General features: G+C 46.2%; 1 protein-coding gene across 1 annotated transcript; it reads right to left on the bottom strand.

The window, feature by feature from the left end:
- Nucleotides 1-2531: 2531 nt before the first annotated feature.
- olig3 (oligodendrocyte transcription factor 3) lies at nt 2532-3588 on the bottom strand. The gene has a single exon (XM_007892985.2). It carries the CDS (start codon nt 3453-3455, stop codon nt 2670-2672), a length of 786 nt encoding a protein of 261 aa, XP_007891176.1. The 5' UTR covers nt 3456-3588; the 3' UTR covers nt 2532-2669.
- Nucleotides 3589-13302: the final 9714 nt, after the last annotated feature.

Genomic DNA, 13302 nt, shown 5'->3' on the forward strand with positions numbered 1-13302 from the left:
TTAAAGCTATTCATTTGAAAGGTTTTGCCCAAAGCCGCCTCCAGTAAAACAATCAATTGAAACATTCAGGAATAATATCAGGATGGAGTAGATGGTTATAAATTATAAAGCATTTCCATCTGCATTCATCTCTTAACTCGGCGCATGTATTTATTTATAGCATCTTGAAATTCTGGGGTGTTTGATAGGATAATTTGTGTCATTTTCTTAACGGTAATCACTGCGTTTCTGATTCGATCCAATGTCTTATTTATATGTAAGGTATTACTTGTTAAAAACGAGGGAGATAAAACGACGTCTCACCAAAAGTCTCAGTGTGTAAAGGAGAGGGGATGCGATGGGATGGTTCGAAACAGACTCGATGAGATAATCATCACATCGAATCTGTTACGAAACGCCACTATTTTTACTCCCACGACGTTGATGCCCATTCCGGACACATAATCCGACGGAGTTCATAAAGTAACTTCGCCTCCAAAAAGATATAAGAAGCAGAAAGCAAGAAAGAAAGCAAGAAAGCAAGAAAGCAAGAAAGCAAGAAAGAAAGAAAGAAAGAAAGCAAGAAAGCAAGAAAGAAAGAAAGAAAGAAAGAGCGGTGCGTTCGTTGTGAACTGCACTGTTTCAAAATGTGCGATGCGCCAAAAACCATGAGAGCATTGATCAAACATGGTTCAAAGATCACTAGCGTTTATTTTCATCTTTCAAGGCATTGGCAACAACCCGAAGGCAAGTCTGCCTCTTTGGGTGAAATCCGCATTACTTTTCGGTGAAATGAAACCGTGTTACCAATTAGGTGAAAGGAATTCGTGTTACCATTCGCTAAATCAGCGCTGCTCTGAGCCCACAGCCCACAGCCCCCAGGGCTGAGTCCTCCTGAAGCTGCTGGGCTTGAACTTGAAAGGGTCGCAGCGAACCAAGAGCCGTGCAAGTTGCTCATAACGCGAAGCCACAAGCCTTTCCAAACCAGGAGAGCAGCGGGGGAGGACGCCACGACAGGTTTCCAAAGACTAATCGGATCAACGACATGGGATGGAGAAATCTGAACTTCCCATTCCTCAGCCTTCATCGTCGGTGCAGAGTTTTTGCCCCAAACATCATGTCACACAGTAACTGTACTCACTGGGGCTGAGATGCACTGATGTTGCTGATGGTATTTGACTCACAAGTGCAGGTCCAGGCCGGGGCGCTGACCTGCCCTTATGAAAAGTGAGATGACAGGATTTACGGACGAAATTAGACGGATTTATTACAACTGCACCTGCCCACCTACAAGGGTTTAATCCCATTTACAGTTACATTGATAAAATACCATCATACGCAGTTGTACTTATACATAAAGGTGCCTGAATGCACCTCTCCTAAAGTGAATGCACACCACGGCTTTGACCAACTTTCCTGTCAATCATCTAACATAAAGTGTGGCAGCAAAAAATCACAGACTACATTTATTGAGTGCAACCCGTGATAATAAAGCCCGTATCCCCCAAACCACTGCGGGATCGGGAGCCCTTTAATACTGTGAATGAATTGCCCTCCATCACGTTGCATTCGCCTTCAGTCAGTGCACTTTACAGCACATCATGTGAAGCGCTTTGAGCTGTCCTCCCAAATGCAACGATTATTATTGCATCCATCGCCCCAGTATGAAATTATTATTAGCAGCAGCAGCAGCACGGCTTAGATGAAACAAATCATACGAAAGAACTGAATTCAAACAGTGAGAGATGATCTCGGGCTGTCGTATTATTTCACCAAAAAATAATTTTAAATAATAATAATAATAATAATCCTTGCATTAATGTCGGGTGACCTCTCTTCAACGTTTAAACGTTCAAAGTTTCCCAGGAAGCAGCCAGAAAAGCGGCTGCTCCTCAGGTCGGGTGGAGAGTCGGTGTGCGAATGAACAGTTAACAACCAACAACAAACTGAGACTGCTTCCTCCGCTCGGGTTTTTTAAACGGGTTTTATTGAAACGCGATCATTCGGGGAACACCGGGTGTTAATAAATATATCCATAAGTCGTCGAGATAATACAAAAATAAAAGACACGAGTGTTGTCTTCGATGTGTAACAAAATAGTCGCAGCAAATGTCGAAGAACAAGAGATTTTGTTTTTTTGCAACGAATTTGTTTATCACAAGCCATGCGGATCTGGGGGAACATGGACAACAGACGAGCACCCAACTAAACACTAGCAATCTCATTACCTCTGGCACTAGAGAAATTCCAACACTGACAACACCAGCTCCTGTCTGTCTGTCTGTCTGTCTGTCTCGCTCGCTCTCGTTCCCATTTGCACTGTCCCCCATACTTCTGCCCCGGTGGATTTCATTTTATACAGTCACAGAAACAGGGCTCTGAAATACTTAAATTACCACCCCCCCCCCCCCCCCCCCACCCCCTCACCCTTTGTTGCAGGGAAATGCATTTTGATAACGTCTTGGCTACATGAGATACCGTTTGGAAAATAAAATTCACAGATTATTATTATTAGTTTTTGTTTAATGCATGCATGCAATCGGATCTGGCTGTTGATGTTAGCTGGTAATTTCGGGTTTAAGCAGCAACCCAGGACAGTCTTATTTTTAATGCAACTCAACACGATCAGCCTTCTTATACAACACGGCGTCTCATTCTGAACAACAGTCACAGCTGGCAAAATTCAGAGCTTACTTCAGTAAGTCTTTAGCTTCTGTAGAGAGTCTTGGCAAGCTGGATGCGCTTATGGTTGAAACGTGGGGTGGCTGTGGCACTTGGCAGACGCTACAAGGACATGGCAGACCTGCCCAGTGCTGGAAGGTGCTTCCTAGCGGTACTGGAGGAGCTGAGGACGTTTTCAACAGTGTGTGAGGGGGCCTCACTGCGCTGATCCCGGGTAGGGCTGCCGACAGGGAGGGAGAGGAGGTCAGGGCAGTGCCCAGGATGGGGTGGATCTGATGGGCAGATGTGGAATGTCCCGGGTGCCCAGCAGGATGTCCTACCGTCCCGCAATGGAAAGCAGAATGATGGCCGCCGTAAATCTCCCCTACTAGTCTTTTCATCTCTTCCAGAGAGTTCGACAACATCAAGATGTAGTTTCTGGCCAGCAGCAAAGTGGCGATTTTGGAAAGTTTCCTCACTGACGGTCCATGGGCGTAAGGCATCACCTCTCTGAGGCCATCCATCGCCAGGTTCAGGTCGTGCATCCTCTTGCGCTCTCTCCCGTTGATCTTCAGCCGGAGATTCTGCAAGTCTTGCTCAGAGAGCTGCTTTTTTATTTTGAACTTGCCTCCTTGCTTCTCTTCAGATCTTTTGAAATTGTGGTGGTCGTTGGCGAGCTTCTGCAGCAGATCGTTCTGCGTTGAGGACACGGAATTCATCCTGGAGTCCTGGTGTTGGTGATGATCTCTCAGATACATCTCGTCCATCTCTGGCGAGGAAGCTCTGCTGGATTCAGAGCTGGAGTCTGAATTCATCTTATCGCCTCTCGCTTCTATGGAATGTCCTCTGGTCAACAGTTTAAGACCTCGTTTGGATGCCAACCTCCAACGCGAGCACGAGAAAGGTGCAAAGAAAAAAAAAGAGCACAGCGTTTCCTGCAAAGCTCGGGCTTTTGCACAACTCCAAAGCAGGCTGGACCTCTTGTCCAGTTGTGATGTTGAACGAGATGTGGTGTTAAAAGAAGCTTTTTATAGAGGTGGCAGAGAGCATGGAAACAAAAGCTCCCTCCTATACATAATGGTCTTGTTAGTATGACGTGGAGATCATTGAGGGCGGCGCAGCTTTGACGGTCCCATTTAGCTATGTCCTATTCATATTCATTGTTTTTTTCTTTATGGGACACCCTGCCACGGACGATTTGAAACCAGAGAGAGAGAAAGGGGAGACAATGTTATGCTGCGCGTATCGAACAGCAGTTTCGCATTCAAGCCCTTTAAAGAGCAATATGTGAATGGGCTTAAAGTTTGTCCATCGGATAAATCAGCAGTTGCTACATTTACGCACAATTTTAAATCAGCGAAGGGCTTCGTTATTCGAAAACCGGAGGGGATCTGCTGTTTTGTTCAGACAAAAAAATAACCGAAGCAATAATGTATATTTTAAGAGCTCCAACAATTTGCATCATTTTTCATATGCGTTGCATTTCAGGTTACCTGTTCGACATCGGCGCAAAGATATCACAGCGGTTTAGCCAACAGACAGTAACCGAATGACATGAACTTTGCAAATCTCGTTTTTAATTCTAGTTTTTAATTTTCATATTTTCTTACCAACGACTAATTTTAGGGGATTTATATATACGTATATTTTAAAAAACAACGCATCTGTTTCAGCGACAGCGGGATAACCGTCCATAGTACAAGGTGGTAGGTTCTAATGAAATATTTGTTATCTAAAAGCGCGATTCGCTTCACAGAATGGGACAAGGCGATGGGGAATCTGTGGGTGGAAATGTAGCAAAGCAAGTGAAAGAGAAACGCCTCCCAGCGACCGAAAACTGCAGAACCCCAGAGAGTGAGAGAGAGAGGGAGAGAGAAACTGCAGGACAAGGGACTTGCACAATAAATGTAGATGTCACACTAACACAGAGAAACAGTCCTCTCTGGTCAGTAATATTTAAGGCATTGCTTATGTTAATGCCTATAGTACAACAATCTGTATGGACGCTTCTGCATTGTGTGTGTGTGTGTGCTGGGGGGTCATTTCTTAGATATGTGGAATAGACAACAAGCATGAACATAACTAGTTTATGGAGTTAATGCATGGTACACACACACACTCCCGATAAACACGGGACTCTGTATTGAACTGGTGTACTTTCAGGGATTGTTTAATTCCGTTTATTAATCACAGCATCGATCACATCCGAGAAGTTTTGCTGAAGCTTTTTGTGAACTTAACGGCTCGGTAGCATTAGGGCTGATGAGAGACACACACACACCCTCAAGGCCAGTGAACTTCTGTTCAGTTAATTGCCAACATTTTAAACGGGTTATACATTTAGAGGAATGTGTTTAACGACTGTTCCAAATCCGCCAAGACAGATAGTGAAGGGTTCAGATCAATACACACATGTGTTGTCTCTGTCTCCGTCTGGATGTATCTATATACTGTATATATTATATATGTGTATGTGTGTGCGCTCTGGGTAAGTGCTCGTGTAGTTGTTTCTGAAAAATGTATATATATTATGTATATATATATACAGCATCTGCAGTATTTTGCCTTTTATGTATATGTATGTGTGTTTCTATATCTATGTCACCGTTTCTTTCAGCGCCCAATTTGAAGGTAGAGAGAAACGGAGCCAGACCGGAGTTGTAAGATTTCTCTTAGGCTCTCATTCATTCTTAATGCAAACATTCACACGGGGTTAGAAAACTTGCGAGTGGGTGAGAGGAGGAGAGAGGGGATGCGATAGTGATAAAGTATTTTTTTAAAAAAAACGCACATCGCAGACCCCCAAACAATCATTGAGTCTTAATCTTATACTTCAATAGATAAAATCAAGTCTAACTGTTCACCACCAGGTTGATTTGTATGTTGGAATAAACTGCGCAGCTGTTTGGAACATTGCACAATCACTTTTCCACCAGTTTCAAGTATTAGCATTGAATATTATATATAATTTAGACATAAAAAATATAACATATCAAATGATATAAAACGGGGTGGTGTCTTCATTTCAATCTCCCAATTTTACTGGGATGATTTTCTCCTCTTGCTCATTGTGGTTGGACTGCAGTGACCTGCTCCCGACTGCCCGGCTGCTGCACCAGCCCAGACCAGGCAAGAAAGATTGGTCCCCACAGCGATAAGTACACAGACAGATCATTGAAAGAAAATGCTCTTTCAACTCAGCCCAACCAACTTTAATAACCTGGAAAAAGTTACAGAATGCAAACAGTTAACGTGGGTTTAGCCCTCATTTGTCCAGAAATTGATTCGATCAAACGGAATATCTCAGCGAAGTGTAGCGCTTGTATCATATTGCCCTGAAATCCTGTTAAATAGACTTTATTTGGGATAGTTTTCAATTAGGATTTGTTGTTTGTTTTCCCCTCGCTTTTTGTTGTGATCTTGCACGTTTCCTGATTCACACCCCGAAACCAGAAACAGGGGCACCAGCCACCGACCCTCCAAATAACAAGTCAGAGTCCTTAAAATGATCTATTTCACAGAAGCAGATGAGCAGTTTACTGTATCCAATGCTACGAAATAACTCGCGTTTTCCATATTAAAGATGGAGTGACACTCGAATGCTAATTGTAAAATCCTATAACTTTATAATGGTTGACCAGCTGGAAACCGTAGATTCCACCCATTAACACGTATTGCAGCTTCAATTTATAGTTTCAATAGTTACGACTGTTCTTTTCTATCGACTGAAGCCCACAGGTAAGATTCTTGTTGGTTACACATGTAAGGTTCGGTATTGCACTCTTGAATAAGAATATCGGTTTACCAATAGATGCATGCACACTCATAGATACTTGAATGTATTCATTGCAACTAAATGAGGTGAAGAAAACACGCCTGGTTTGTGCTGTCTGTGATTTACAACACACTTCCTAAACCAATAGGAGTTTCAACTAATGCAACGAAAATTACAATCATGGTCGTTTAAAATTGTCCCTTATGACCGCACCCGCTTTGCACACACAGATAATAATAATATTCCTTTCACTTGAAACGCTGAGAGCAAATTTGAAAGTAAATGCTGAGAGAAAATTGAGGATTTTGGTCCCATTATGTAACAGCATAAGTTTGCTCTGCACAGCAAACGGAAACACTTAGAACTTGTCGGAACATACAAATAACGAGGACCTCATGTTATCTGCATCGTGTTTTACATATATTCACCAGTGAGATGGAGAAATTTAGTAAATAGTGCATATATGCAATGCAGTCGTCGCCTTAAACTGCTTGTGGTGTGGCGGGTCAGCGCTGCCACTTAGGACTGTGCAGAATTCTGGAGAAAAACTCCCTTCCCTCCTTTTTCTCTCTTGGTGGCATTTGGAAATGTAAAGCTTTGAATACCAATTGCTTGAACTGGACATATGTGAATCTCTTCTAATCCTACTAATCTGGGCTCCAAGTGCCTCTTTGTACGAGAAGACAGCACACATAGATCTAAGTGAGAGTGGCCAGGAGCCTGGAAATCTTTTAAGTGCCCAGTGTGAGAGAATGGACAGGGGAGAGCAAAACTCTCGGCGGAGATGTTGTCTCAGAGGGATGTCAGGGAATCTCCTCACCTATTCCGAGCTGTCCCAGGAAAGGAAATCAACCCAGCAGGAAAGCACATAGACACCGCCACTGCACACTCGAGCAAATCCGCTCAACTGGAATAAAACATTCCCGATGCCGGGGTCAGAGTGTGTGGTGGAGGGAACTGATCAGCACCTTGTGATCCCAGCGAGGCTGGGAGAGAGCACTGACACAGCCAGACCGCTTCATGTGAAACACCCCGTCTGCAGATTAACTTGTCTGATTCCACTCGAGAGGCTTCGTAAATTCATAATAACTATGCAATGCGACTTAAATTATAACAGTGGAGTCACAACTCTTACCATTGTTTTGCTTGAAATAATATCAAAGAAGCTGACTTGATGTAGGGGATTGCTTGAGGGACAGCTTGTCTGACAATGAAAATTAAAATAACATTTATTCCATCGCGACAGCAAAACCCTCTGTGTGGATGGCACACGTCGTTTTATTACTTTGGATGCATAACGTTTTCCACCCCATCCGAAGGAATACAAACGAAATTATAATAATAATAATATTTGCATTTGATATAGCGCCTCTTCACACCATCAAGACGTCTTAAAGCACTTCACAGGACACACTGACTGTATTTTATGGGCCAAACACAGTAGCAATTTACTTACCTCAGACCTTTTGCTCACTAGCTTTAAGTATGTACATGTCAGGAACTGCAACCCCCAAGTTAGAACTCAACAAAATATCAAATGAAGGTGCCTGTAGATATAAACACTGACTAGGAGATCGAGAGAAGGTAGACTAGAACGATTCTATAGCTATTAAACACATTTAGCAAAGAGAAAAAGAACTGGTTGCCAATTTAAGAGATTATTTTTTTGGAATTTATCTATTTCCCACATTTACCGAGGTTTTAATTCTTTCATAAATCTTGCTCATTACAGCTTTGAAGATAATGTGCCATTTGGTTCAGTTTTGCAGTGTAAGTTTTGTAAGATCAAAGAATCGTATTAACCATTCTAATAAATTATTCTTAAATATTCTAGATCTATTCACTGGTAATTTACTTCGAAATGGTTTGCATTTTATAAAATGTCACCTGCACACTGGAACAGGGATCAAGCTGAAGGATGTTTTATTTACTAATTTCTTTAAAGGGCATTTCATTCCTCACTCTGGCTTCTGAGCTGAGGTTAAGGCAGAATCTTGATTGACGAGAGACGAGACAGATGTTAGTGAGATAGAACAAATCGAAAAATCAGTCTGCCTTTAAACTGGACACTGTTTCTGACCTCTGGACTCCCTGCCTCAATCCCTGCACCTCGCCCCTCTCTATATATCTTTGCATCCCACCTTTAGACCTACGTTTTCAACCTATGTGATCACACCTCACACTTCCCCCTCCCTCTTCTCTCTCATTCAGTGTCCAACTCTGCCACTGTGCAGCACTCGGAGACACTGCCCTATGTGGAGGATGCTATCTAAATGCAAGTTGTTGTGGTCTTAATGTGTAATCAATCCAGATTAACAACACCGGGTTATTAAGGTAAAAACAATACAACTAAAAACGTGAGATTCAGATTTCATCCAGGAATGATATCCACTCCAAGAGTCTTCAGAAGAGATGTTAAACTGTGGTCCCATCTACCTGTTCAGGTGGAGGTTAAAGATCCCATGACACCACTCCAAAAAAGAAGGGTGTTTCTCCCAGTGTCCTGGTCATTACTTCATGTTTGTATGTGAGACATTGCTGTCCACAAATTGGCTGCCACAAATGTAGCCACAGTAAATGCTGTGAAGTGCTTTGGGACACCTCAATGATGCAATTAGGCACTATATATGCAAGGATAATTATTATTTCCCTAATGAAGTGATATCAGTGCCATTCCTGCAAGTAACACACATGTGCAGCATAGGCAGCGGGTGGCTACAACAACAACAGCAACAACAAGATTACATTTGTATAGCACCTTTCACGTCGGGAGGACGTCCCAAGGCGCTGGACAGAGTACAGCATTTCAGACCCGAGCTGGGGTCGGGGGGTGGTGGGGGGGAGAAGGGAGGGGAGGGGAAGGAGGTGGCCAATGGCATGGTCAAAGAGGAGGGTCTTGAGGCGGAACTTGAAGGAGGCTAAGAAGGGGATAAGGCGGAGTGACTGGGGGATGGAATTCCAGAGGTTGAGGGCAGAGTGGCTGAAGGCTCTCCCACCAATAGTGGCGCAGGTGGGTCAGGGGACGTGGAGCAGGCCGGAGCCGGCTGAGCGGAGGAAACGGGCGGGTTGGTAGAGAGTTAGGAGGTCGCAGAGGTAGGGTGGGGTGAGGCCATGGAGGGCTTTGTATGTGAGGACCAGGATCTTGAACTGGATCCTCTGAAGGATAGGGAGCCAATGGAATCAGGCGAGAGTGGGGGAGATGGGGACATGGAGTTTGGTGTGGGAGAGGACACCGGCTGCAGAGTTCTGGATTATCTGCAGCCTGTGGAGGGAGGGGTTGGGTAGGCCGACAAGCAGGGCGTTTGCATAGTAGAGCCTGAAGTTGATGAAGGCATGAACAAGAGTTTCAGCGGCCTGAGGGGTGAGGTAGTGGAGGAGTCGGATGATGTTACGGAGGTGAGGGAAGGCAGAGCGGGTCATGGCTTGAATGTGGGGGAGAAAAGACAATTGAGGGTCGAACAAGATACCTAAATTCCTGACTGGCTTGGTGAGTTGTAGTATGCAACCATGGAGGTTGATGCTGCCAGAGCCTGGGGTGCTGAGGCGCTGGCGCGAGCCAATCAGGAGGGCCTCAGTCTTGTTCACATTTAACTGTAGGAAATTTACCCTCATCCAGGACTTGATGTCCGACAGGCAGTCTGTCAGGACAGCAGTGGTCCTGGAGTTGAGGGTGGAAGCAGAAAGATGGAGTTGGGTGTCATCCGCGTACATGTGGAAGTTGACCCCATGTCTGCGGATGATGTCACCAAGAGGGAGCATGGAGATATTAAAGAGGAGAGTGCCAAGGCCAGAGCCCTGGGGGACACCAGATGTGACAGTGCGGGGGCTTGAATGTCAATAGTGACTTTGACCAGGGCTGTTTCTGTGCTGTGGGCAGCGTGGAAGCTGGATTGGAGGGGTTCAAAGAGGGAATGGCGAGAAAGAAAGGAGCGGAGCTGGGACGCGACAACTTGTTCCAGGAACTTGGAGAGGAATGGGAGGTTAGAGATGGGGCGGTAGCTGGAGAGAAGGGATGAATCCAGGGAAGGTTCTTTCAAGATGGGCTGTTTTTAGGGGGGTGGGAACTGAACTGGTAGACAAGGAGAGGTTAATGACATCGGACAGGAGAGGGGCCAGAAGGTGAAGCTGGAAGACAAGGAGAGAGGTGGGGATGGAATCGAGGGAGCAGATGGTGGGTTTGAGTTTGCGGACAGTCGTGGTGAGGGAGGAGGGAGAGATAGGGTCAAAGGAGTATGGGAGGGATGGGTGGGGGGGTGGATCACGAGGGAGAGGTGATGTGGGGGTGGCTGTGGATGGGGCTGAGGTGGCTAAACGTATCCCCTCAATTTTAGATTTGAGGAAGTCCAGCATCTCACAGTTGGAGTTTGAGGAAAGGATGGACGAGGTATGGGAAAGTGGATGGAGGAGACGGTTAATGGTGGAAAAGAGAAGCCGGGGGTTGTACTTTGCCTCCAAGATAACCTTGGAGTAGAAGGAGGATTTGGTGGAGGCAAGAGCGCAGAGGTTGGTCTTGGTGTGGTGAAGTGAAATCTACCGATGGACCGTTAGTTTGGATTTGGTCCAGGCGCGTTCGGCAGCTCGCACCTGTGCCTTGAGGGAAAGGAGATGGCTGGTGTACCAGGGGAATTTACGGGTGTATGAGGCAGTTCGGGAAGTGAGGGGGGCAAGGAAGTCCAGAATGGAGGAGAGGGAGTTGTGGAGAAAGAAGAGTGAGGAGGGGAGATCGGTCAGTGAGGGTCAGAGGTGTAGAAGTTCAGATGACTCCAGGGCAGTGGAGAGGGAGAGGGAGGAAATTTTTTTCCATGGACGGTATGTAATGGTGGAGTGTTGGGAAAGGGGAAGGGGTATTGAGGTGTTGAGGGAGATGACGTGCTGGTCCAAGATGACGATGATGACGACTATCGACGATGGTGATATCCGAGACGGTGAGGCCCCGGGTGATCACCAGGTCAAGGGGGCGGCCACAGTCATGGGTGGGGGAGTGGATGAGGAGGGAGAGGTTAAGGGAAGAGAGGAGGGAGGAGAAATCGGCAGAGGTAGAGCAGGAGGGGGTGAAGTGGAGGTTGAAGTCGCCTAAGATAAGGAGGCGTTCAAAGTAGAGGGATTGGGAAGATAGGAGCGTAGAGATGTCCTAGAGGAAGGTGGGGGAAGACTTGGGGGGATGGTAAACAGGAGGATTTTGAAGGAAAGCCTGGAGGGGTGGTAGCGGGTAAGGTGTTCAAAAGAAGGGAAGGTTCCAGAGGAGTAAGGGGAAAGGCCGAGGGGGGACCGGGAGATGAAAGCCACACCACCGTCATGGCGATTAGACCGTGGGTTTGGTGAAAGGTATAACCTAGAGGTGTGGCCTCAACTAGTGGGAAGGTGTTGCCTGGGGTGACTCAGGTTTTGGTGAGGGCGAGGATGTCGATATTTTCCTCGACGGTGAGGTCATGGTTAATGAGTGGACGTTCTGCAGACCGATGCAGAGGGGACAGTTAGTGGTGGGACTGTGGGGGGGATGAGGGATGGGAGGGGGTGGGCAGGCGGGTCGGATGGGGATGAGAGTGAGGGAGGAAAGGTTGGCTCACGTGGGTGAGGGCCAGCGGGCCTTGCGGCGAGAGTGGGGGAAGGGGCAGTCAGGATGGGTGCTGTAGAACAGCCAATGGCGTCTACCATGGTGGGCACGACAATGATTGTGAAGGGAGGAGCAGAGGAAGGCCGTGGGGGAGTCGAGGAGAGATAGGAGTCGGGACAGGCGGAGGGAGAGGAGAGTTAAGCGGGAGTAGTGGAGGGAAGGGGACAGGGTTGGGAACATCTTGGGGAAACAGCTCGGGTCAATTGCAGCAGCCAGTTTGCGCACGTTGAGATACAGAGCAGACAGGAGTGTTGAGCGAGCCATGGTTAGCCCGCTGGGCTGGGCTGGGCTGGGCTGGTGAGGCTCAGTGAGGAGATGGGGGCAGTGATGTCTTCCCCGTGAGTCCTGGCCTCGAGATTCAAAGGAGGCAGGCGGGATGACGTCACGCGGCAGCCAGTTGTTGATTCGTTGAGCCCTCAGAAAGTCTGGGATGGTGGCGAGGGCGCTGATGATGGCACGGGCTCTGTTGGCGGATTAGGGCTAGAAGAGTGGTGTGCAGTGTGTGCAGTGAGGACGGTGGGGGCGGGCATCTTTGACACTGGCACAAAGGCTGCATCTGTCTAAAAGGGGACTCAACCACCTCTTCAGCCCCCTCCCAAAGAATATTTTCATCCGCTCCTTTGGTATGCAGTGTAAGGCAGTGACATCAGTGACACTTCCTGCACATGGTGCAAAATACAGTTGACGTGATATCAGTGGCAACCTGACAATCTGGAAATTGTCCATTTTTTAACATGAGGAGCCAGCTTTTCAAGGCCAGAAGCCAATGGTCCCTCTTACACACAAACTTGCACTCGAATGGGGTGCATTCTAATGGGGAGCCCTATAGTAACATAGAGACATGAGGAGGCTGTTCCATCACTTTATTAGATGATGACGAATTGTTTAGTCCCATGCCCCAACTTATAAGAATATAAGAATTGCGAGATGAAAGAAGACAAAAGTCCATCCGATTCACCTTCCACCATCCTGGCAGTCGCATGCACATGTCATGTTCCAAACTATATACTGTATCCCAAGATATTATTTCTTCAAATAAATCTATCTAATTTGTTTTTGAAAGAATCATCACTTTCTGTTACCATCATCACCCTAGGGAGCCTGATCCATACATTTACTACTTGCTCATTTAAATAGTGTTTAAGCAGATTTGCTTTGAATTTACCCCCCGTCAATCGCAGGCTGTGTTCTCTGTTCTGCTGTTCTGGACAAGATAAAACAGCTTATCAAGGTTGACATTATCTAGTCCCTTTAGAATCTTAAAACCGCAATC

Source organism: Callorhinchus milii, unplaced genomic scaffold, assembly GCF_018977255.1.
Source record: "Callorhinchus milii isolate IMCB2004 unplaced genomic scaffold, IMCB_Cmil_1.0 Scaffold3, whole genome shotgun sequence".
NCBI lineage: Eukaryota > Metazoa > Chordata > Chondrichthyes > Chimaeriformes > Callorhinchidae > Callorhinchus > Callorhinchus milii.

What these genes read in the sequence shown, in the direction of transcription:
- olig3 (XM_007892985.2), bottom strand. Translation starts at nt 3,455, where the DNA reads ATGAATTCAGACTCCAGCTCTGAATCCAGCAGAGCTTCCTCGCCAGAG.